Genomic DNA, 27,546 nt, shown 5'->3' on the forward strand with positions numbered 1-27,546 from the left:
GCAAAAATATGATGTAAAATATCATACAGAGTAAAAACAAACTATATTGGTTGCTAAGTAGATGAGGTTTAATATAGTTGGAATGACTGAACAGTTAAATAGGTGGATAGTTTAAATGGTTAAATTATTTAGGTAGATACTTGACGATAACTGACAGTTAGAATGGCTCTAATGTTTGCTAGCAGTTATAATAAGATAATAATGTTAACCAAGTTACTTAACTTAGTTAACTTAGCTAATGTTTTCATATTTAGTAGTTATGCTAACTAGCATGCTAACATGTTAAGTATCTTTAACCATGTGACTTAGCTAACTTAGCTAATCATGTTTAGTAGGTATCTAATAGCATCTTAACATGCTTAACTATCTTTACTTAGCTAACTTAGCTAATCATTTTTTAATTGTTTTCTTAACTATGTTTAACCGTCTTGCTAGCATGCTAACTATCTTAACCATGTTACTTAGCTAACTTAGCTAATCGTTTTTTAGTAGTTTTGCTTAACTATCTAACTAACATGCTAAGCATGCTTAATTATGTTAACCATGTTCTTAGTTAACTTAGCTAATCATTTTTAGCAGTTTTCTTTAAAAATGCTGTAAGATGCTAACATGCTAGCATGCTAAACTATGCTAACCATGTGACTTAGCTAACTTAGCTAATCATTTTTAGCAGTTTTGTTAAAAATGCTAACTGAACAGTTAAAAAGTTCAGTAGATTAAAGGGTTAAATTGTTTAACAGTAAAATATTATAGTGAGGACTTTTATTTTGAAACTTTTTTTGGCAGAGGAAGCAGTTAAACAGGATGTGTAGTCTTAATAGGGCCAGTTTGTATGCTTAAAGCCTGAGACTGGCAGTTGGTCCAGGTGGCCCGAACACCTGCCATAGGATTCTAATTGCTGTGATGTCATAAAGGGCAATGTTAAGTCAATGGGAAAATTTTGATAGTTTTTAATTAATAGTTTAAAAAGTATAAAAGTTACAAAGATGAAAAATACAAAGCTCACATGTCCTAATTAAGACCTACGCGTCAATGTTTGAATGAAGTTTCTACGTTAAACGGTTGAAGCTGCATTAGCTGCGTTAGAAGAAGAACTAGAAAAGCATTTCCTGAAGGAAATACAGTGCATGAAAATGCAAAAATATGATGTAAAATATCATACAGAGTAAAAACAAACTATATTGGTTGCTAGGTAGATGAGGTTTAATATAGTTGGAATGACTGAACAGTTAAATAAGTGGATAGTTTAAATGGTTAAATTATTTAGGTAGATAGTTGACGATAACTGACACTTGGAATGGCTCTAACGTTTGCTAGCAGTTATGCTAACTATGTTAACAAAGATAGTAATGTTAACCAAGTATGCTAACTAGCATGCTAACATGCTAGCATGCTAACTTTGCTAATCATTATAAGTAGTTTTGCTAAAAATGCTAACTAGCATGCTAGCATGCTAACTATGCTAACCATGTGACTTAGCTAACTTAGCTAATCATTATAAGTAATTTTGCTAAAAATGCTAACTAGCATGCTAAAATGCTAGCATGCTAACTATGCTAACCATGTGACTTAGCTAACTTAGCTAATCATTTTAAGCAGTTTTGCTTAAAATGGTAACTAGCATCTTAACTATGCTAACCATGTGACTTAGCTAACTTTAGCTAACTAGCTCCAGTGGGTAGGAGTCATAGTTGATGACAAGTAACAGTTACAATGGCTGAACAGTTAAAAGGTTCAGTAGTTTAAAGGGTTAAATTGTTTAACAGTGAAATATTGTAGTGAGGACTTTTTTATTCTGAAACAGTTTTTTGGCAGAGGAAGCAGTTGAATAGGGTGTGTAGTCTTAATAGGGCCAGTTTGTATGCTTAAAGCCTGAGACTGGCAGTTGGGACAGGTGGCCCTAACATCTGCCATAGGATTCTAATTGCTTAACGGGCTCTATTGTGATGTCATCAGCCCATGTTAAGTCTATGGGGAAATTTTGAACAGTTTTTAATTAATAGTTGAAAAAGTATAAAAGTTACAAAGCTGAAAAATACATAGCACCCATGTCCTAAGTAAGACCTACGTAACATAGTTTGAATGAAGTTTCTACGTTAAACGGTTGAAGCTGCATTAAACGCCGTAGAAGAAGAAGAATAAGAAGAAGCCTAGGATTTAACAGTACAGTGCATTTTCATGCACTGTAACTAGAAAAGCATTTCTGAAGGAAATATAGTGCATGAAAATGCAAAAAATATGATGTCAAATATCATACAGAGTAAAAAAACAAACTATATTGGTTGCTAGGTAGATGAGGTTTAATATAGTTGGAATGACTCAACAGTTAAATAGGTGGATAGTTTATATAGGTAAAAATTTACTTGGTAGATAAGGTTTAATATAGTTGGAATGATTGAACGGTTAAATAAGTGGATAGTTTAAATGGTTAAATTATTTAGGTAGATAGTTGACGATAACTGACACTTGGAATGGCTCTAATGTTTGCTAGCAGTTATGCTAACTATATTAACAAAGATAATAATGTTAACCAAGTTACTATGCTAACTAGCATGCTAACAATGTTAAAATGCTAAGTATGCTAACCATGTGACATAGCTAACTTAGCTAATTATTTTTAGCAGTTATCTAACTAGCATGTTAACATCTTAATTATCTTAACTATGCTAACCATGTTACTTAGCTGACTTAGCTAATCATTTTAAGCAGTTTTCTTTAAAATGCTAACTAAAGATTAACTATCTTAACCATGTGACTTAGCTAATCATTTTTAGCAGTTTTCCTAAAAATTTAACTAGCATGCTAACTATCTTAACCATGTTACTTAGCTAACTTAGCTAATCATTTTAAGCAGTTTTGCTAAAAATCTTAATTAGCATCTTAACATGCTAGCATCTAACTATCTTAACCATGTGACTTAGCTAACTTAGCTAACTAGCTACAGTGGGTAGGAGTCATAGTTGATGACAAGTAACAGTTACAATGGCTGAACAGTTAAAAAGTTCAGTAGTTTAAAGGGTTAAATTGTTTAACAGTGAAATATTGTAGTGAGGACTTTTATTTTGAAACAGTTTTTGGCAGAGGAAGCAGTTGAACAGGATGTGTAGTCTTAATAGGGCCAGTTTGTATGCTTAAAGCCCGAGACTGGCAGTTGGTCCAGGTGGCCCGAACACCTGCCATAGGATTCTAATTGCTTAACGGCTCTATTGTGATGTCATCAGCCCATGTTAAGTCTATGGGGAAATTTTGACTAGTTTTTAATTAAGGCGAGACACTACAGGTGAATAGGGTAAAATTTTTAACAAGCAGATATCACTATGAAACTTCCCCAGTTGATTACTTACATTAATATGAGAAAAAAATGTATTACAAGTTTGCTGTAATTTAATGTTTACATATGCAAATTAGGCATTATCTAATTAAATATGCGCTAATTTGCATACATTTTAAGGCACCTAAACCTGAGCATTGGATACAGCCAAGTTCAAAATTATGTTTTCATTGTGTTCAGATATTAGATGGGAAAACATTTACAGAGGGATTTATGAATATCTACTTTTGTTGTCCTGTAAATCAGAAAATTATGTCACTAGCCCTAAAAAAATAGCTTTTTTCCATGTTTTTAGGCATAAAATGTCATGTAAGTCAGGCTAAGAATAATATATCAACAAACCCCTCTGTAGAAATCTTAGACATATAGTTAGGCATAAGTCTAGAAAGTTTGGTGTATGTAATGCTTCTGAAGTGGAATTTTGAGCTCAGAGTGTGAGCGAAACTCATTTTGAGAAAACAGCCTTGAAAGACAGCCAATGAGATTCCGTTCTCAGCCTAGACTCGCCTTTGAACTTTCGTGATTGGTTACTGATACAAAGGAAGTGTCCATATATGGATCACATAGCGTGATACAGGAAAAACAGAGCTTTCCAACGGTAGTACACATGTTATGTTTTGGACCACGGTCGCGGGAGTGCATGCAAGGTTAGAATGCTAACTTTTGCTGAATTTAGGAGAAATATACAGGCCGAAAGTAGACACAATATAATGAAATAAACACCTAAATGTGTAAATCGGACTTTTTGTTGTAGTAGTGTGATAGAATACATGCTAAGGTAACATACTAGCTCAAAATCTCGAAATTGACCAGTGCATGAAAAAACGATGTTTTCACCTGCCGTGTCTCGCCTTAATAGTTTAAAAAGTATGAAAGTTACAAAGTTGAAAAATACAAAGCCCACATGTCCTAAGTAAGACCTACGTAACATAGTTTGAATGAAGTTTCTACGTTAAACGGTTTAAGCTGCATTAACTGCGTTAGAAGAAGAATAATAAGAAGAAGAAAAAGCCTTGGAATAACAGTACAGTGCATTTTCATGCACTGTAATAAGAAGCCTAGGAAGAACAGTACAGTGCATTTTCATGCACTGTAATAAGAAGAAGCCTAGGAAGAACAGTACAGTGCATTTTCATGCACTGTAATAAGAAGCCTAGGAAGAACAGTACAGTGCATTTTCATGCACTGTAATAAGAATAAGAAGCCTAGGAAGAACAGTACAGTGCATTTTCATGCACTGTAATAAGAAGAAGAAGAAGCCTAGGAAGAACAGTACAGTGCAAGTTTTTCTTTAATAGTTTAAAAAGTATAAAAGTTTCAAAGTTGAAAAGACATAGCAACCCGATCTGTTTGAAGACCTACGTTACAAAGTTTGAATGAAGTTTCTAAGTTAAACTGTTCAAGAGAAATTGCGTGCGGAAAAAGTGGTAAGCGGAATAATAATAATAAGAAGAAGAAGTTGCCTAGGAAGAACAGTACAGTGCATTTTCATGCACTGTAATAAGAAGCCTAGGAAGAACAGTACAGTGCATTTTCATGCACTGTAAAAAGCCTTGGAATAACAGTACAGTGCATTTTCATGCACTGTAATAATAATAAAATGCCTTGGAATAACAGTACAGTGCATTTTCATGCACTGTAAAAAGATTTGGAAGAACAGTACAGTGCATTTTCATGCACTGTAATAAGAAGAACAGCGATAATAGTCCATTGCATTTACATGCAATGCAATCAAGAATTATGAGAAACACGGAAGTAAAGCAGCGCCGCCATTACTGCGTTGCCTTGCTGGTAAGGGAGTAGCGAAGCAATGTGTTGGTCCCGTAGGCGGCTGTAGCAAACGTTAGCTGTAGATGCGAAATCTTCTTCTTTTTCTTAATTTTTATTTAGTACCCATGATGTTCAGTGATGCCGGAAAAAGCGTGTTGTGTGGTCGGCTGTTTTAACAGTACAAATATACAGACCTAGAATTAAACCGTTTGTGAAATTCACAAACCTTTGTTGCACATTGACTGCCCATGTTTACAGCCTTACGGATTACACAGAGTTCCTGGTGGAGGACCAAGATGTGTGTTAAAAGTGGATGAAATACATACCATTAATAAAATAATCCGGAATACCCGTAAGAACATGTATTTTACTGCTACAGTGGTCGTGGCTAACGGTGTGTTTCCACACAGTGAAACACCTCGCTATTTTCAGCCAGCGAAATTTCGCCTCGGGGGCGTGACGGCGAAACCGCTAACCTTTTGACTGCAGTGTCTAGCCAGTGGTGGCAAGCGAGCTAATTAGGCTAATCAGCTAATTCAAACGTTTAAGTACTTAATGAAGATATCCAGGGGTCTTTATGCCTCGACTAAGTTGATGTTGCCTATAAACAACAATTCATGTTCATAGAAACAACAAGGTCAATAAGACATAATATATTTCATACCTGTGTTGCAGCATGTAGCCTAGCTGTCTAGCTAGGTTTACAATGCAATCCAATGTCCTAAAATACTAGCATTTCGCCTGTCAGCTAGCTAAAAAGATCGAGTGCTTAAACTAACATATATAGTGGTCTATTTAGTGGTGTATGTGCTCTGACTAAGTTCGTGTGGCATATAAACCACAATTTGTGTTGATACAAGTGCCAATGTTCGTGTAGAAACATTTTAATCACATACATATGTTTGTGTTACAGCTCAGGTATCGATAGTCTCCGCCATCTTGGTCAGACTTTTTTGTAACTCCCGCCTCCAAACACAAAGACGCGGACCTGATTGGTTCTTGAATGGTCCTCATTTAAATAAAGTTAAACTTATTAACTTTGTTTCGCTTCTGCCTCGGGCGATTCGCTTTCATTTCGCCCAACTAGGGCGAATTTCGTCTCCATTCAACCTCAATGAGAGCGACGCGAAATTTCGTTGTGTGGAAACACACCGTAATAGTTATTTGCAACTTCTGAAGCTTGTGAACATATTAGCAACACAGCTAGTAAGGACAGCATTCGGTTTTATTGTTGTCATTAATTAATACATGTCTTAAAACATTATGTTGTCAATAAATTACCTTCATCGGTAAGTTTTGGCCACTGCCTGACATCATCTACCTAATGTTCCCTTTCACCTGACATTTTTTTCATGAGCAGGATCTCCTATTAGATATTCTATGACAGGATGCTTTCATTGAAAAATCATTAGAAGGCACAGGCAAGTGTCACACCGTCACACTCCGCAGGCACGCAGTAAAGGCGGCAGGCAAGATGGCAGCACCCATAGAGTTTGTGGCGGATTGGTGTATGTTATAAAGAATCACTAAACAACTCAAAATATTTTGATAGGTCCACTTCCAGATTCGTTACAAATAGCTACATTTGGCCTTGGAAAGGTCTGCGCTCCCTGAAAACGTCTAACCATCTGCGACACATGGAAAATATAATGCTAACTGAAACTTGTGAACAAGCAATAACTTTCCAAGACAACATTAAACTATGAGGCTGAGGTAAATTCACAATCACACTCAGTGCAGATTCATTTTGGTATTTTTTGCAAAGGAATTCAAAACGGGCAGCTGCGGTAATGTGAATTTTTACAAGTTTACACTAAGCGCACCTCAGCAAGTCCTTCAGCGAGTCTATAGTCAGAGAGATACACTTTAGTGTAGCATGGGGCGTTTGTTAGCCAACATTTTCTTCTTTTCCTCAGTTATATCGCTGCTGCAAGCAGGCTATGCATAACAGAAAGTGAGAGAGATATAGCCCGCCTTCAGAAACAACTGATCTGCAAAAATAGCACAAAGAGTGGCCAATCATGCCTGTCATTGTCTGTCTTATCACTTTCTCTCTCCATCACTCTCGCATGAAATAGATCAATATAGTCTCACAAATTGACCCCCCCAATCCCCACCTCCGGAAAAAAAAGCTCTTCGGATCTACGGATTTTCACTCAAAAAGCGACTAGTTTGCAGGTATGTTGTCGGGACAGCTCAGTAGCTTTAGTTCAGACACTTTGCTCAGTGAGTGACATTGCACTTTGCCCATCATTTCAAATATCGCCCATAATGTTTTGGGGACATAGAAAATGACTCATGATACTCACCAATCTGCCCTGCCTTCACTCTAAATGGTACATCCAACTCACTCTAGGAAGAGAAAAAGAAAAAAAATTCCAATGTTTTTCAGTTGTTCAAAAAATGTTTCATGCATGCTGGCTACAGTACATGGCCCTCCTGAAAATTCTAGAACAAATTCAAATTACAGACAAATAGGCTGCAAATCTGATGACACAAAGGGTGACTTTTTGCTGGGCAATGTTCCTGTATTGTTGTTTCGGCATATTCCCATTCATATTGGGCAACCTTTTTTTCTGGAGAAATTTAATTATCAGTAGACAAATTATCGTGAACATCCATTCAGAACCCATTAAACCGGTTATATGGTTGCTCAGCAACATTGCTCAAAAAGTTGTAACACCTTTAAAGATAGCTTACCAGTAAAACACTAGTGTTTGGTTTATGCTTGACATTAATCATGAAGGTAAAGTGATAGTAGACTCACCAAAGCATTTTCTTTCACTCTCAGGTTCTCAAGGACAACATTGCCTGAAAATAAAGGTTAAAAGTATAATTACCTTATATTGTATGAAACATTTTGTGGGAATCAGTTTCACCATGATTCAGCAATAGAGGGTCTGTTTGAAACAGAAGACAGCTGCCTGCTGCCTCCTTCCCTACATAGAGAGCTGTCTCACAAAACATGACTTAATAAACTGAATGAACTGATGACTGAATTAAATGCATCTTTTAAAAATGAGCGAAGCACTTTAGAATCTTTGGTTAATATGGTATGACGTTAGCTAAAGCCAGACGTTAGTCTATGTAAGCTAATTTAGTTTAACAGGCTAACGGTAGAAATTCGTTTTATGGGCGGCAGATATACAGTTAAGAACAAAATTATTCATACCCTTGAATTATTCATTCTCTTGACCAATATGTTTGTTCTGACTGAAAATGACACTGCCAATGCCAAAAGGTTGTAAGACAATATGGTAGAAACATGGAATCAAAAAATAATAGTCTTGATCTTTTTTAGCATTTTTTATGAAAAATGCCGTGTCCAAAATTATTCATACCCTTTTTAAATAATCAATGGAAATATCTTTATTTGCATTAACAACTCTCAAAATGGTTCTTATAATACCTACCAAGCCTCTCCATGTCTCCACAATGATTCTAGACTGCACCTTTTTAACAGCAATCTGGGTTTTGAGTGAAGAGCGATTATTTGCCATCACTCTGTCTTTGTGCTCACTTTTTTTTACGGATTGAGGTCTGGACTATGGCTGGGACACTCTAAAATGTTGCCATTGTCCTCGGTTTACCATTACCGTTAATATTGGTCATATTGAGGAAAAGACAACGTCCAATCACTGGATAACAAGCTGGATGATTTTAAAGCCAGACTGGTGTTTCAACGTGATATCAAGAACTGCAATGTCTTTTTTTTACGGAGACGTGGTTGGACTCCTCGATTACAGACTCTGTCATTCTGCCGGAGGGACTTCATCCATCTGCAGGATAGAACAACGGAGTCGGGCAAGAACAGAGGAGGTGGTGTGTGCATTCTGGTTAACAAATGCTGGTGTGTGGATGTACAAACGACATCGACAGGGTGCTCTCCTGACCTCGAACATCTCATGGTCAAATGCTGGCCTTTCTATCTACCCGGGGAATTCTCAGCAGTCTTTTTCATCGCTGTTTACATCCTACCACATGCTAACACCACACGGGCGCTGGACGACCTGTATGAAATTATTGATCGGCATGAAACTCTGCATCTGGAGGCCGCATTCATCGTGGCCGGCGACTTCAATAAAGCCAACCTGAAGAAAGTTCTACCGAAATCAACATGTGAGTTTTCCAGCTCGAGGTGATAACAACCTGGATAATGCATACACTCCATACAGCCATGCCTACAAAGCATGCCCTCTCCCAGCCTTTGGTAAATCGTATCACTCTTCAGTCTTGTTACTGCCCGCCTATAGACAGAAGCTGAAATGTGAGCGACCTGCGATTCGCTCAGTACAGCGCTGGACGGATCAATCAGATGCGTGACTGTTTCCACACAACAGTCTGGGGAGTTTTCCGGACGGCTGCTGATAACATCAACGATTACACTGAGTATGTAACGGGCTATATATGCAAATGCATTGATGACATTATACCGAGGGTGACCGTACAAACTTTTCCTAACCAGAAGCCATGGGTGAACGGAGAGGTATGTTCAGCACTCGGAGCTCGGACAGCTGCCTTCCATTCTGGCAATCCAAGTGAGTACAGTAAAGCACGTTATGAACTGAGAAAACCAAAGTGCCAAGAGACAGTAGGCCTACAGGGAAAAGGTGGAGTCACACTACACCGGCTCTAACACCAGAGACACGTGGAGTGGAGTGGACTAAGGACAATTACAGACTACAGAGGAAGGACCGTCAGAGCATAGGTGTCTCATTACAGAAACTTCCTAACTCTGAAATCCTATCCTAACTTAAGTTAGGATGAGCAGTTAGGATTCTTTCTGTAATGAGGCCCCTGAACTCCTTCTATGCCCGTTTTGAAAATGACATCAGGTCAGAGTCTCTGTTAGAGCAAGATTGCTGCCCATTTCAGTTATCTGGAAGAGATGTGTGTAAATCATTTAGAAGGGTGAATACACATAAATCTTCAGGACCTGACAACATCCCAGGTAGTGTTCTAAAGTAGGGCTGCACGATATATCTAAAATCTATCATTATCGCGATATCAACGCTTGCGGTGGACATACCGCAAATATTACTTAATTTTCGATAAATTTCGATACATTTTCTGTGCCGTGCGCATTCCATACAGTCTATGGTGTATTCACATTCTGAATGTCAACATATTTTACCAAACCGATGTCTTCATGCTCTACTAGAAGCCCGTCCCCTACCAGTTTAGGTGTGTGGTGTTTTAGGTGTTGAGGCGGGAGCTAATGTCGTGATGGCTGAAGATAGTGAGTCGAGCGAGGTACAGTAGGCTACACTTGGGTGAAGAGGAATTGGTGACTAAAAGGAAAAGCATGTCTGTTATATCGAAATATATTTTGGTTTTATTAAGATGACGTGCGTCCAAATGCGTCCTTCTCCACCGTGTTAGAATAAACAATTTCTTTCGTTATCGTTATAGGATCAGAAGATATCTGTCTTTCTTTCTTTCTTTCAAAGATATCTTTGTATTTCATGATTTGCATTTAGCAAAAGCCCCAGACAGCAACAGAGAGGTAATCAGGATTCGTTATTTGTAAAAGTTGTTTAGCCTACTTTGTTGGACTGTGCAATCGCAGCCCCTTACTTTCACTTTCCGCTGCACTCTTAGTCGGCATGCCAGTAGCCTAATAACGTGGGATGCGCAGCATATGAGGTTACAGACTGGGCTACTTAAGACCGCCGTGATATAGCTTAAGTAGCTTTTTTGCTAGGCCCAGCAAAGGCTGGCCATGTGGAATATTCCGCTGGTTGGTGCACAAGTGTTCAGATTGGCTGTCTTTTAGCTTTTACGAGGATTTTCTTGGATCTTCCACACAACTTCAATAGCCTGAGGTCTCTTAGCTGTCCACTTTCATCAGGCCATAGATAACCTAGGCTACATAATATTTTATATTGTTTACGTAGAGAAAATTATACATTTATTTCTGTAATTATACATTCCCCGCCCCCCAAACCTACAGTCTATGCTTGCAGCAAGTAGAATGGAGAAAAACATTAAATATTTAAATATCGCAAGTTATATTGTTATCGCAGTACTCAATAATGTTATCGCATATTGCATGTTTTCCTAATATCGTGCAGCCCTATTCTCAAGGCTTGCGCATCCGAACTGGGTGAGGTCTTTATGGACATCTTTAATCTCTCCCTACATCAACCTGTTATCCCCGCATGTTTCAAGAGGTCCATCATCATTCCAGCCCCTAAGAAATCAACAATGAGCTGCCTTAATGATTACCGACCTGTTGCTCTCACCTCTGTTGTTATGAAGTGTTTTGAGCGGTTAGTTAAAGATCATAATATTACATCCTCCCCGTCTTCTACATTAGATCCACTCCAGTTTGCCTATAGGCCAAACAGGTCCACAGACGATGCCATAGCATTTGCTTTGAACACTGCTCTCTCTCACCTAGATAAGAAAAAAGACCTATGTACGGATGCTCTTCATCGACTACAGCTCTGCTTTTAACACCATAGTTCCATCCAAGCTGATCATGAAATTGAGAGCCCTGCACATCAGTTCCTCTCTATGCAGTTGGATCCTTGACTTCCTGACTGACAGGACACAGGCGGTACAGCTGGGTAACATCATCTCCTCCACTCTAACACTCAGCAGCTGGTGCACCGCAGGGATGTGTGTTAAGCCCCCTGCTGTACTCGTTGTATACTCATGACTGTATGGCAACTCACACCTCAAACACCATCATTAAGTTTGCTGATGACACTACCATAATCGGCTGTATCACGGGTGATGATGAGTCTGCTTACAGAGCAGAGGTGGCAACCCTGACATCCTGGTGCCAAGACAACAACCTGCTGCTCAACGTCAGCAAAACCAAGGAGTTGATTGTGGACTACAGGAGACTGCAGGAAGAGCACACACCCTAAAGATGGAGCCACAGCAGTAGAGAGAGTCACCTGCTTCAGATTCCTTGGAATTAACATCAGTGAGGGTCTGAGCTAGTCACACCATATAGGTATGGTCACAAAGTCAGCAAGACAGCGACTTCTTTCTTCAGCAGCTAAGGAAGTTTGGTATGGACGGTAAAATACTGACCAACTTCTACTGCTGTACCATTGAGAGCATCCTGACGGCAACATTACAGCATGGTATGGTAACAGCACCGCTCATGATCGCAAAGCTCTGCAAAGGGTGGTCAGGTCAACGCAACGCATCACAAGGACTGAGTTACCAACTATCCAGGACCTTTACAGCCAGCGGTGCAGGAGAAAGACCAAGCGAATCCTCGCTGACCCCAGTTATCCCAGCCACAGTGTCTTCACACTCCTACCATCTGGTAGAAGGTACAAGAGTATGCAGACTTGTACGAGCAGATACAGAGATACAGAGCTTCATTCCACAAGCCACCAGGATGCTGAACTGTAATTCTCTTCCCTATAGCTAATCAACCTCAAACCTCAGAACCCCCACACAGACACACAACATACCCCCTCCCCACACAAATACACACCATTTCATCATTACCCTTTTCATCACCCCCACACACACACACACAAATTACACCTTCTTAATTACTGCTTTTAATTTATTCTTTTAAATTGAGCTGGCTCTTGAGCTTAAGAATTTCATTACCTATAATTCATTTTAGAAGTACATGACAATAAAACTACTTGAACTTCAACTTTAACTTAAATGTTCAATGAATAAGTGAAAACGACTGCCTTGTCTCGGAATACACAGCGGGTGGAAATCCTGACACTCTTTCAACTACATAGTGAACCATCAAATACCCCCAGATTTCAGTGCCCATTAGTCCCAACATTTAGCAATATAATCAAACAGACCAAAAGTAAATTAAATCCCAAACCAAACCGAAAATCTTCTGATTTTGATAGCCTACCAGTTAGGGTTGCAAAGGGGCGGAACATGTCCGGAAACTTACCGGAAACTTTCCATGGGAAGTTAAGCTGGGGAATTTTGGAAATATTCCAAATTGGAAACTTTCATGGAATTAAAGGAAATTATGGGAATTAATGGGAATTTACGGGAATTAACTGGGAATTTTTGGTAATTCCTACTGTTTCATATACAGACATTAACATTTTGTTTCGTAATAAGCAATATGATTTGTTTGTTCTTATTTTCGCTTAGCTTAGCATACAAAGATAGCTAACATGCTAGCGGGAATCCCATTATCTGCCTATGGTTTACTAGCGTGCTAAGATAGCAACACTGAAACCACTGAACTGCCCAAGATACACCACGCCACTCAACAACAAAATCCAATTGGTTGGAACATTGACATCAGTTTGTTCAGTTAGAATCCCAGAAACTGGTAAAACAAATAAAAATATAATGACACAACATACCACCCCAACCAAACCTTATAAATTATGTAAATTATATATAAATTGTCAAGCTTAATCAGACAGATTAATCATCCCATTACAGTTTATGCAAAATGACGTACACCCATTTGAATGAGGACTAGGGTTGCAAAATTCCGGGAATTTTCAAAGTTGGAAACTTTCCATGGGAATTAACGGGAATATATGGGAATTAACAGGAATAAACAGGAATTAATGGGAATAAACTGGGAATTTTTAATATGGCAAGTTAGTCTATAACAGGGAACTTAAATGTAGTGGACAAAACCCCATCTTGCAGTCTAATATTAGTTAAAACAACCTGATTTAATACAATTTCAGTCAAATTTCTACCCTGCACATATGTCAATCACATGCACACAGCTATCGGCATAGGCTGCTAGAAATAAAGGAAACCTATGGTGCGTTCATATGCATGGGGAACATTTTTTCCAACCAATCGGATTTTGTTGTTGAGTGGTGTGGTGTATCTTGGGCAGTTCAGTGTTGCTAGTTTAGCATGCTAGTAAACCATAGGCAGAGAATGGGATTCCCGCTAGCATGTTAGCTAGCTTTGTATGCTAAGCTAAGCGAAAATACCAACATACAAGTCATATTGCTTATTACGAAACAAAATGTTAATGTTTGTATACGAAACAGTTTGTATGAATTACCCAAAATTCCCAGTTAATTCCCGTAAATTCCCATTAATTCACATAATTTCCTTTAATTCCATGAAAGTTTCCAATTTGGGATATTTCCAAAATTCCCCAACTTAACTTCCCATGGTAAGTTTCCGAAAAGTTTCCGGAAATTTACCGGAAATTTTCCGCCCCTTTGCAACCCTAATGAGGACAAAAGTGAGCAAGCCCATAACTGGGCAACTCTGTTTGCAAACTTCCCCCAGTTTCACACCAGTTATTCCCACATGAATTGACATTTTCACTGGGAATTTATTTTCCCCATGCACATGAACGCATCATAGGTTTCCTTTATGTCTAGTAGCCTATGCTGATTGCTGTGTGCATGTGATTGGCGTACTGTATGTGCAGGGTAGAAATTTGACTGAAATTGCATTAAATCAGGTTGTTTTAACTAAAATTATGCTACAAGATGGGGTTTTGTCCACTACATTTAAGTTCCCTGTTATAGACTAACTTGTCATATTAAAAATTCCTAGTTTATTTCCATTAATTCCCGTTAATTTCTGTATATTCCCGTTAATTCCCATGGAAAGTTTCCAACTTTGAAAATTCCCGGAATTTTGCAACCCTACTACCAGTATGCCGCTCCAAACGAAACGCTTGTCTCACAATAAAAACGGACGTAAGAAATAAAGGCCTGCCTCGAACACAAGCCTGCCCCAAATTAAGGCCTGTGCTTTGCTAATGACAGTTCAGCTAGTATTAGCATGGTTATTAACTGCCACAAAAGGTTAAAGGTCCTTTGGTGTGACGGGAAATGTCATTTGGTGACACTTTGGCCTGTCACACCATAGGACAAAGATGTCACACGATAGGACAATACCTCCTTAAAAAGCTATTAAAACAAATTAATAAAGTTTGTTAACATACTTTTCATTCTTTTTTGACCAGTTTTGATGATTTTAAAATTCAATAATGACTTAAATTCAAATGTTTATTGCTGTTTTTTGGAGACTACATAAAATGTTCTGAAGTGTTACAGTGGGCATTACTTCAAATTGCCCAGCTTCCCTCGAGGTCAGCGCGTGATATCACGCGGGATCACACGACTTTAATTTGTATTTCTCCAGTGACGCTGCAACAACCCAAACAATCGGCAGATGGCTCTTGTGAGCAGGGTGTCTCGTAAAAAGAAAGAGCCTGGAAAACCTTACACAGACTTCACTACAGACTTTAGCAGACTAGTTTAGAAATAATTTAATAGCCAGAAATATGCCTTCCCTGCCCTAATAAAGAAATATTTGGTTAACTCCATTTAGTGAATGATGAATTTGTGCGTAGCCCAGGCTATGTCCTTCATTTCTTCATGTCTTACAACATAAACAAATGCAATAATAGTCTAGTGAAGTCAGAAATGAGCCTGTCTAAATGCCTCTTGGAAATCGTGGCTTTGGTTTAATGCATGGGGTAACGTGAGTGCGTCAGAAAAAAGATGGGCCTGTCCCTCTCAAAACATGTTAAAATAGTGTGATTAGCAACCAGAAAGAAAAAAAAATCCCGGGGGACACACCCCCGGACCCCCGGACCCCCGTGTTATTATTATTAGGCTATTATGACTGGCCTGCCCCCACTGCTAAAGAAAATCTAGAGGTACGGTCATCTCATTTAAATGGTGGGAACGTCAAATGTAACAAGTAGGCCTATAAGTCAGAAGAGCTACATATGCGACTGATTACACATTATTTCACCTGAACAGTGTTTGAATGTTTGTACTCACTGGAAATCTTGGATGTGCGCAAAGCACATATTCCATTACTGTTATTATCACAGATTTCAGATATTAGTCACCAACTGGCTAATGATGTTGTTATGCATGTACAAAATACAACATTTGAACACCCATATTGCTGCTGTTCATTGTATCTACAGCTGTTAATGTGACTCATATTTCATGCCACATTTCTCTGGCCCCTCAGTTGTGATGCTTTTCATGAACTGGCCCCCATTACAAACTAATTGAATAGCCCTGACCTAGGCTATGTTATAGACGTTCTATGAGGCACCAGGTACTATGAGGAATTTTCATACGAGAGACGCCCTCATTGGTTGTTAGGATATGGAGTAGGGGATTGACAGCAACATAGCCAATCACATTATGAGAGATGCTGAATTTAACATCAACTGCGATGTTTGATTTTAAGCAACGGAGCGACAGAGCACCCACGGTATCGGCGCCTATGAGCCAGAGCATAGGGGAGAACCGGGACGAATGAAGCACTTTTAATTTAAACGTAATTTACAAAGACATCGTAAAACACTGAAAGTTAATATTTTGTCACTAGCAACATACATCTGTCCTTTGTCAAATACAGTTGCATGTATAGCTCTGAACAAAACCGGTCAAGAGTTATTTAAGGAGAAGTCGAACGTGAGTTTTATTTCATTCGTCCCTCCTGGCTGGGACAAATGAAACAGCATAGGGGACGAATTAAGCATCCTACAGCTTAAATTATGTAAACTTCCCACAACTTCAATATTTGACAACGCATCATGAATTGTACTTTAAGTATGTGTTATTTTAGATGCTGCTGGGCTATATGTCTTGGTTCATGTCTGTTCAATTCATTGCCATCATGGTGAAGCGTGTAGCCCATCTCGCTGTTGCATCCATTACAAACAAACATGCAATGTGAACGTCTGGGATTGGGGAGAGCACTACATGCTCTACTGAATAAGCCTGAAGTCAAACCTTTAAATGAAAAACACTCTTTAATAATCAAAAAAATAAACCGCTAATGAAGTAAACTTGTGACCATCAAAAAACATTTATCGCCTGTAACTCCGTGATAACAGGACGTAACAGGAAGGCATTTGGCTGAGCAACGGAGGATAATATGCTCTATATTTTGTCCAAATGATGTCTGTCTATCATCGTTACACTCGGACAAAACCGGAATGTTTCATTCGTCCTGCTTTTCTTCTACGGCTGCAAACGGGATTCACTGGACACCAGGGGTGAAAGTAGTTTTTATTTCTTGGTGGTACTATGATATAGAGTTATAATGCGCGCCGAAAATTTCACTTAGCCTAATTATTTATTATTTATTTATTTGTTTATTTACTGTATTATAGTCTACTTATCAAGCATTCACTAGGACTTCTTATCACTCTAGTATCACTCTTTAACCCACCTGCATCTGTTTTTGATTATGAATAAATTGCAAACACTTAATTTCAACATTTATTTATTTATTTAACCTAGTTACTCTGCTCGCTCCCTCTTCCAATCAATTTTTTTTTATATAGGCTACTGTATATCATTAAACACGTTTCTTTGAGTCATGCCTTTTTATTTGGGAGACTGCAACATACTTCTGTCCGCTAAAAACACTTTCATTATTGCTGCGCTAAGATCTGGTTAAGCCCATTACACGCACTGTCTGTCTCCTGTCTCTCCAGCTAAACACTGCACACATAAAACCAGAATAGGCTATTGAAACATCAACATATTTTTTTTTTAGCCTGTATGTTTTTTTTATTTGGGAGACTTTCCAAGAAACGTCCGTCTGCTAAAACACTTTGGATACCAGTGCGTTGGCTAATTACTGTAGGGCTACTGTACGCCGCTATAGCTTGCTTTCGTTGTCTGTCCAGCTGCACGGGAGGTTTAGACACAATTCAGATACAGTTCAGAGCGATGTATATGAAATATATTTTGGGGAAACGTGTTGCTTCTGGTAATTTGACGTTAGCAGTTGTGTTGTCATGCTGAAAGTGCTATATTTTTCAGAGACAGTATAGTTTTCTTTTCCGCACCCTCTCCAAATATTTTAGTGGTACTCCGTACCGGCCAGTACCGGCTTACTTTCACCCCTGATTGTAATGTAGTCTAACTTGTGCAATCGGCTGAGGTGCAGTGGCTGCAGGACTAAAGCGAACGAGAGATGCAAGAGTGGAGAACAGCTCAGCGCTTGCTAGAGATTACATTTTTTTTAAAGTGCCAGTACAACGTTTGAATCATGTAAATCTGACATCAAATCAACTGAAACACTTCAAAATAAACGTTCAAATAAATCCCAGAGTTCGGTTTCATTAAGGTTGCATTATTAACCTAATTTACATCTGCATTACTTTTTTAATGGAAGGGACCGAAATCCTATTTTTAATCTATTTCCTAATGTTTCGGGCCTACCCGTGTGCGCCCTTTTCCTCCTCTCACAGGTTTAAAGGGTAACAGTGACTGGTGGTCTATTTTAAGCAAAGGATGAAGCAGAGGTTGGTGTGAAAAAGAAGAGGACTTTTATTTGGTCCAGTAAACAATACAAAGGTAGCCTACAAAAGTGTCAATAAACAATGCAAAAGTACAAATGGCAATAAAAAAAGTGTCGACAATAATAAAATGTCCATAAGGCTAAAGGCTTTTAAATTTACAGCAGAGAGAATCCTTGGGATTGGGAAGTCTTGCGTATTGTACGCAGTAATTCGGTGATCTTGTCAACACAGTCTTTCATTTCCTTCCTGTCCACATCCTGTCCATTTTGGGTAGGCCTAGGAGTTACGTGACCAACTTTTAAACATTTCTCGGGGGAGAAACCCCTGAATCCTCTCCCACATAGGACATTTCATGTCTGGGCTTAAGTCTGCAATGTGTTGAGCTCCTAGCAACGTGCCTGCCTAGTCCTACCATGCACAAAAGCTCAATTTAATTGTAAATTCTGTGAAACATATGCATACTTTGCTATTGTTTCAACTAGCCTGTTGTCCATAGCCTGTCAAGAGAGTGGCGCCGGAACGATTTTAAGGCTATTTCGCATAGGCTACTTAATGGTGCTTTTTATTTTTACATAACCTACAATGGCCAGTTCTGACAAAGCCGAAATTACTCCTTTTGAAACAATGAGTGAGCAGGCCGCGCGTTTGTATGGTTATATTGCTTGACATGGGGGATCCCAAGCAGCTTTGTCAAAATGTTAAAAACTATTTTGGCATAGCCTATAAGCAGTTTAATTAAATGTAATGTTAGTTGTAAACAAACGGGCTACTTGGTGAGGCTTGGCCTCACAGATGCGCTCATGCCTTAGATGGCAAGAAAAATCTTCACGATATAGGCCTATTAACTGACCGCCCGATTCACGTTGGCTGGGGGGCAGGGGGGGCCATCAGACATTTGTGCCCAGAGGTCTATGAATTGTTAATCCGGCCCTGCCCCCAATGAATCCCAACATTCCACCTCTGGGACAGCTTAAAAGAAGTTCGAGAGGACTCCTAACTCACTAAGACCTATTTACAAACCTCTTTTCAAAGCGATGCTTTGAAATCCTACGCGGCAGGAGCTTCCATTCGCGAGGAAGCAATGCATTGTAGGCATAACTAACATGCAATAAGGCCACCAACAACAACCAAAACTAAGCTACTCATTGTCAAAATGTAAATTAAATGTAACGTTATTGTGAATCAAATTAAAATGTTCTCCTCTTTGCAAACGTAGGCAAAGGCATAGTGACAGATTAATTTAATAATGTTACAAAGATACTGCATCAATCCGTATGTTTCATTAGGCTACTAGGCTATTTGTTTTGCCTTACTCTTGATTCATTTAGGCTAGGCCTTTTTATTCAGTTATTCATCATCTTCCGTCCTTGTGTAGCGCACGCATTCTCAGACCTGTTACCTGTCACTCATCATCATAAGGGAGGTGTTAGGAATCATTCCCGCGTTACAATCATAAGCCAATCAAGGTGGTCACTTCAGTCAAGCTCGTGCATGAGTAATGACGTCATCCATAGCAACGAAGACTCACTGTTAGTTCAGGAGTTGTCATTTTTCCTTACTAAGAGTAGGTCTGAAAGGCTTTGTGAATAACTTAATAAGAGAAACTCCTAGCTAAAATCTTTTGTTGCTATTTAGGAGTACTCCTAGTGGTAAAGTAAGTGAATATGGCCCCTGGTGTCTAACCCAATGCATAGCCCATTTACACAAAATAATGGTCGAATATTACTGATGTTATTTAAGAACATGCAGTGCGCGTAGGGCACCAAAAACATCTTGCTTGTATAAAAATCATCATACCCCATATTGTGGCGGGTCTGTTATTTAGCCTACTTACTGTAGGCTGCGCAAACCACAGGCCTTTATTTTGGACAAGCCTGCATTCGAGGCAGGCCTTCTGTTGAAGAATTTTAAATAAAGTCTGCGCTAACAGTAATCCTCCTACCCCCGCTACCACAGCTGTGGATAGTGTGGCATGCTCACGTGTTATGTCTCCTCCTTGCAAACTTGACTAGGCCTATAGCGCAACCATTTACGTCTTTATAAAATAACAACTTGCCAGGGACAACAACCTCCTGCTGAACGTCAGCAAGACCAGGAAGATTGTTGTTGACTTCCGGAGAGGTCACACCCAACACCTGCCACTGACCATCGACGGTGCTGTGGTGGAGAGAGTGAGCAGCACCAAATTCCTGGGGGTGCACATCAGTGAAGACCTCTCCTGGACCACCAACACTGCATCACTGGCGAAGAAAGCTCAGCGCCGCCTCTACTTCCTGCGGAAACTCAGGCAAGCAAGTGCTCCACCAGCCATCATGACCACATTCTACCGAGGCACCATTGAGAGCATCCTCTCCAGCTGTATCGCTGTGTGGTGCGGAAGCTGCACTGAATACAACAGGAAAGCCCTGCAGTGCATAGTGAACACAGCTGGAAGGATTATTGGTGCTTCACTCCCCTCCCTGAAAGACATTTACACCACCCACCTCACCCATAGTGACCACAATTGTGAGTGATGCAAGTCACCCCGCTCACAATTTGTTTGATCTACTGCCCTCTGGGAAGAGTTACAGAAGCCTGCGCTCCCGCACCACCAGACTCACAGCTTCATACACCAGGCTGTTAGGATGCTGAACTCTCTCCCCCCTCTCCCCCCTCCATCCTCAGCTACATAACATCCTGGACTTTGGACCCACAATGGCTGCCTTGCACTACTCCACTTGTACACTTGCACACTTTGTGATCCCGTGAGGGAAATTTGGTCTCTGCATTTATCCCAATCCGTGAATTAGTGAAACACACTCAGCACACAGTGAACACACAGTGAGGTGAAGCACACACTAATCCCGGCGCAGTGAGCTGCCTGCAACAACAGCGGCAACTCGGGGAGCGGTGAGGGGTTAGGTGCCTTGCTCAAGGGCACTTCAGCCGTTCCTACTGGCCGGGGTTCGAACCGGCAACCCTCCGGTTACAAGTCCGAAGTGCTAACCAGTAGGCCATGGCTGCCCCGGTAAGGTATGATAAGGGATCAGATTCCAAAAATAATTCCGTGGAAATGCATGGACTCCAGTTGCTGCTACTGGAAGCAACTGGAATCCATGCATTTTCACGGATTTATTTTCCCAGTTATACTTTGCACACTTCTGCTGCTCTTACATAACTTGCACCACTATGCCACTTGCTTACTTCGGTCATACTACCTCAGCCATTTATTGGCCTGACTTTGCACTACTATATTTACTGTCTATGCACAATTGCACAATTTCAACCCAATTTTGCTGCTCTTATTTATTCATTGTATGTGCCTTCTTATTTACTTTGTATTGTTTACTTGAATGTTATGTTTGTCTGTGGACTTAATTGGTAAAATGATGTCTTGTCTCCACCGTGGATAGTGAGAAACGTCATTTTGATCTCTTTGTATGTCTTGGCATGTGAAGAAATTGACAAAACAGACTTTGACTTGATATGCCTTCATATCTTTGGGCTTCATTCAGCATTTTGTTCTTCCACTGGAAATGACTCTTCTACATTTGCTGCTTGCTGCATCCTTTCTGTTTTTATTGTTTAGAAAACGTTTGATGTCTTAAGTTAATGCATTAAACATTGTTTGCTGGGTCATTCCACGTCAATTGAACCAGGGCCCACGCCAAAAAATTATCAGGTGTACCTATGTTACCCAGGAGACACACTGTAAAATTACAAAGTAATCAATACTTTCCAAGATCCAGCCAATTTTACAGGGGGAGGGGGCTGTCGATTTTGGTCGGCCTCTTTTTTTTGTCAAAGTTCACAAGCCCACAGCGCAAGAACTAAACCATGTAGGAGGCTCAAATTTTGCATGCTGGTACATAAATAGGAATAGTATGTAGCAAAATCGTCATGTTTGGTCTGGATAATCCTGCATGGTCATAGCTCTCCCTCAAAGTTGATACAAATTTTATTGGAGTTTTTGGCTGGGCTCTGTTTAGGCCTTCAGAAGACATTTTGTACTCAACATAGGCTCTTGATTTATTTTCCTTACTGGAGATACTGTAAGTAGAAACACTCTCACAAAAAACAATGAACAGAAAATAAATTCCTTCAGGGTCTGAACAGCAGACCTTACAAGTCTCATTTTCAGATCAGCCAAACACCTTGTGGGAATATGCAAATATTTTTTTCATATTTTTTTTCTTTATTCTCCATGATTCTCCATTTAAAAAAAAAAAAAAAAAAAAAAAAACACTAATTTGACTTGTCTTATGCAAATCTTTCTTTTTCACTTTCCACCCTGAACATGGGCAAAATGCACCATTGAGATCAATATGTTTTGTATAGAGCTACCACAGGTTACTCTATACAACCACAGGTGGCACTGTGGTAACTCTATATAAAACATATTGATGTCAATGGGGCATTTTGCCCATGTTCAGGGTGGAAAATAAAAAAAGAAAGATTTGCATAAGACATCCTTTCTGTTTTTATTGTTTAGAAAACGTTTGACGTCTTGAGTTAATGCATTAAACATTGTTTGCTAGTAACCCGCCACAAATAGCTTACAGATTCTTGCGTGCGTACATTCTCTCTCCAAAATGTGCCCGTTCTCTCCAAAATGTGCCCTTAGGTTATTTGGTGGTGCCACTGTAAGGCGTCTTACATACTCGACGTTGCCGACCGGTAGCGTGACAATGTGACGTCAAAATGACGTTGATCTCTCTGGCGTGCCAGGATTTTTGCCGGGTAGCGCATCACTCTATTTTTTTCAGCTGAGCGAATTGCGAAAACCGGAAGATGGACTAGTTTGAGGGCAAGCGAGAGTTGCAGTTCGTAGGACTGTTTTGTTAAAGTCGTGAATTTTTAATAGTTTGCTGGATAAGTTACCAGCGAGATATGCAACACATGGAATTAAGAGGAAAGAATAGAAAAGATTTATTTTCAACCAAAGGATATCTGCTAAGACCTGAACTAAATCTCTTTCCACTTTAGGAAATTACACAAACTCAGCCAACTGCTAAAAAATTTTTAGATTATTAAAATATCCCTCGGGATGAATAAAGTATTTATCTATCGGTCTATCTATCTATCTATCTGCACACACCTTGGAAACTAGATGGTAATGATGGTAGTTGTGAATAGCAGCAACCAAAGTCTGAAGTATCATTACAGAGGCTAACTTTTATTTTTTACTGTCTCTATGGCTTTTACTGCCATTGCCGACAATGCTACAGACAGCTTCTTCTACTGTGTAAAGTAGGTAGCGATAGCCTTTTCACAACAGCGACATCTCTGTTCAGGAGAATATTGCAACTAATGGCGCGACCACCATGTGTGTTCTTGTCTGTCAGCCAAGTTTGAAATCAGCAAGACAAACGGTTTGATAGATATACAAATACCACACACATACACACACACACACACACACACACACACACACACACACACACACGTCATTAACAAATAGATTATATTATATTCCATATCTTTGTGTTGAGAAATGAAAATAATGAATCTACAGAGAAAAACAGTGCCATTTCATTCAATATTTTGTGTCAGTTCTACATTTACAGTACAGGTTTTCATTTTAGTGGCAAGGAAAAGGTGGACATGAAAATAATGTAACCTAGTCAAATGATCAGCAGAATTGCTTCCCCTCTAATAGAATTACTTCAGGACAAAACACGGACAGGCAAATGTATAGTTTCACACACACAGAGAGACAGCACTGACAGTATAGTATATTTAGCTCTTGGAATATATTTCTGAGTAGATTAATCAAAATGCATTTCATTACTTAAAACAGCTATTCCTCAACAGATTAACATCCAGCTCGACTCAACTTCACTGACCCCAACTAGATCGGCACGTAACTTGGGCGTTGTAATTGATGACTGACTTAACTTCTCTGAGCATGTAGCTTCTATTGCAAAATCATGTCAGTTTATGCTTTACAACATTAGGAAGATCAAACCTTATCTGACACAAGATTCCACACAACTTCTTGTTCAAACCATGGTCATCTTCAATCTGGACTATTGTAATTCACTATTAGCTGACTTACCCGCTTGGGTAATAAGATCATTAAAGCTGATTCAGCAGGGCTTAAAATGTATTTTTCAAAATGGGGGGATTCCTCCCTTAGGTTATTCATGTAGGGGGGATTTACACAATTTGGGGGGGGTTCGATTCTGATACCAAGTCAAGAATTGCGATTTCGATACTTTTTAAAAAATGTATTTGATTGGGGGCCCCCACCACCATGACATCATCAGTAATATTGAATATACTGTAGTGGCCATCCTAGATTCTGCTTGACTCATGAAAATGATGGCTTATGTGATATGTTACTAATGTATATTATTTTACTAGTAGCTAAACATATTTAGTTATTTGAATGCTTCATATTGATTTTTAAACTATTACACTTATTACAGGCATATTTTTATTGTGGTGTGTAAGTTTAATTGAGTGCACATTGGTGATGTGTAGGTGTAATTGAGTGCCTGTCACTTTAAGAAATATGTGAGAGTAATTAGCCTTCAGCCTGACGGTTTTAGGCTAGTGAATAAAAGTTGTGCATAGTGCATAAGGATATGTGGATGCAATTCATTATGTTTTCTATGTCATTAGATAAAACAAATGTTCAAAAAACTAACAAGTCGAAGACAATCTTTCTGGGATCAAGTGTTTTGCAATGTTCACTAATGATTTTAGTGAGCATTACTGGCAGACGTGACCTTACCTTGCAGGATAGTTAACATAGCAGAGATAGTTACCATAGCAGAGATAGTTATAGCGCTCTCCAGATGTAAAAGTTTGCCATGTTTGCGTAGCCTATTTGCGTAAGCGCAAAGTGGTTCTCTCTCTCTGTGTGTGTGTGTGTGTGTGTGTGTGTGTGTGTGTGTGTGTGTGTGCATCTGCATTATGCTATGTTAAATTCAAGTCGGTAGTTGATCCGTCCGGTCAATAGCACGGTTAGCACCGCATTCACGCCACTTCATGATTAGATTAACGTCATCAGATAGGCCGTAAAAGTGTATGCGGGAATTTCTCGCACTATGATGGCTAGAGTTGCGGGACTTGAACAAATTATGCGCAATACCCGCAATCCCGCAGTGAAATTTAGGCCCTGAATCAGAATGCTGGAGCAGTATAGTATAAGTATATATACTCTTTTGATCCCATGAGGGAAATTTGGTCTCTGCATTTATCCCAATCCGTGAATTAGTGAAACACACTCAGCACACAGTGAACACACAGTGAGGTGAAGCACACACTAATCCCTAGGCAGTGAGCTGCCTGCAACAACAGCGGCGCTCGGGGAGCAGTGAGGGGTTAGGTGCTCAAGGGCACTTCAGCCATGCCTACTGGTCGTGGTTCAAACCGGCAACCCTCCGGTTACAAGTCCGAAGCGCTAACCAGTAGGCCACGGCTACCCCTTTGTGTAATGGACAGAGGGGTATTCCAGAAAGGAGGTTTAACAAACACTGAGATAAAACTTAACCTCTGGGTTGTCTGAACCTGTGACGACTAAACCCGAGCTGTCGGTTCCAAAACACCGGTTACCAGTTAGTTCAATCAACCCTGTGTTAGATAACCTAGAGTTGTGCGCGTTCACGGCGAACTTATAAAGACATCATCTATTGAGAGTCGAAACCATGAGTGAAACCGGCGAAAGAAAGAGCACTCCATGCGCTCCATCATCGGAAGGGTGAATGTTGGAAGGCATGGGTAGCCTATTGGATACAATTCGGTGCACATTTGGAAAATTTAATAAGTGATGCTGACCTGCCAGTTGGTGAAACTACACTTTAATGATCATCGTGGGTTTGTGTCCAGGAAAAGCGAATGAAGGCGCAGGAACTGCTTTTAGCGCCAAAGGCAAACTTTACGCACCAACCGACAGCTTGCCGATATGCTCTATGTCTCCAACACTACAAAACTCCCAGTCGGAGAGTGTGTGTAGCCTATTAAAAAAATATTTTATCCCAAATGCCATCAGCATTCTTAACCAAACTTAGTGACAACATGCATACCCGGCTGAGCTGTACAGCTATTTAAACCTATTTATTAATTTTCTATAGGCTATGTTTCCCCTTTTTTGTACTGTACTTGTTTTAATTATATCTTCAATGTGTCTGAGATGTTGTTTGTCCATCTGTCTGGTGAGCCAAACACAAATGTCCACTATGGTGTAGCCTAGGCTAGCTAGCCTACATTAAAGATTTATTTTATTCTATTCTAATCCACCATGCGTAATGTAGGGATGGAGAATGCTTTTCAAGTAGGATATATTTAGGATTCAGCTGAAAAACTTGTTTGGAAAAGAATGGATAGGCTAGTCCTATTATGTGATGTCGTGGTCTTATCACCCTCTCACGGTGAATTGCACGGATGAATATTACATGATTTTGTGCTTCTTTGTCAATCGGACCTTTGTCAAAATGAAACTCCATTGTGTGACAAGTGTAAAAATAGCGGCCTGATTGAACATGCACTGAAATAACTGAACATAACCTGAACAAAACCTACCCCCTACCAGGTTAAGTTCAGAGCCTATGTTACCATAGTTACTTACATAGCCTGATCATTTTTGAGCTTTCTGGAACTGAAATCCCAGGTTTACCGTTTACTCTGGGTTTACATACCCAGTTCAGTTCAGAGCCCATGTTACCATAGTTACTTACATAGCCTGATCATTTTTGAGCTTTCTGGAACTGAAATCCCAGGTTTACCGCTACCTCTGGGTTAACATACCCAGTTAAGCCAGTAAACCTGCTTTCTGGAATACCCCCCAGGAATCTGGCCTAAATGAAAGCAAAGCATTTGTTTCTTTAGCCAGAATTAATACTGCTGTTGCAATCACGTCAATCAGGAAAACATAGCCTAAAGTAAAGCGCAAACAGAAGGAGGAGACGAATGTGTCTGCACCAATAACACCATAAAAGTGTTGGTTTGCTGCTAGCTTAATCGTTAATCAGGGAAGCAAATTCATTTTGTTTTTTGAAAACTAACATGGCACTCGACGGTCATATTGGCATCATATCAATTGGAACATTGCTCAATAAGTCATTCAGTGAAGGGGAATATGTGATGCGTCTCAGATATTGTTGTTACTTTCACTCTGCAAAATTATCTGTTGTAGCATCTGCCTAGTGTCCTGCTTTAAATGAAAAAGAGAATAGCCATTTTAAACTGTAACCTTATGTCTCATTAAGACGATGTTGATGCTGTA

At 39.6% G+C, this 27,546-nt stretch overlaps 1 protein-coding gene across 1 annotated transcript in view; it reads right to left on the reverse strand.

Annotated features, from left to right (window-relative positions):
* vps13c (vacuolar protein sorting 13 homolog C) overlaps positions 1 to 27,546 on the reverse strand; it is a 382,259-nt gene that overhangs the window by 351,690 nt on the left and 3,023 nt on the right. The window contains 2 exon segments of the mRNA XM_048262721.1: positions 7,411 to 7,453; positions 7,869 to 7,912. Coding sequence (XP_048118678.1) covers positions 7,411 to 7,453; positions 7,869 to 7,912 — 87 coding nt within the window.

This window comes from Alosa alosa, chromosome 14 (genome assembly GCF_017589495.1).
Source record: "Alosa alosa isolate M-15738 ecotype Scorff River chromosome 14, AALO_Geno_1.1, whole genome shotgun sequence".
Taxonomy (NCBI): Eukaryota; Metazoa; Chordata; class Actinopteri; order Clupeiformes; family Clupeidae; genus Alosa; species Alosa alosa.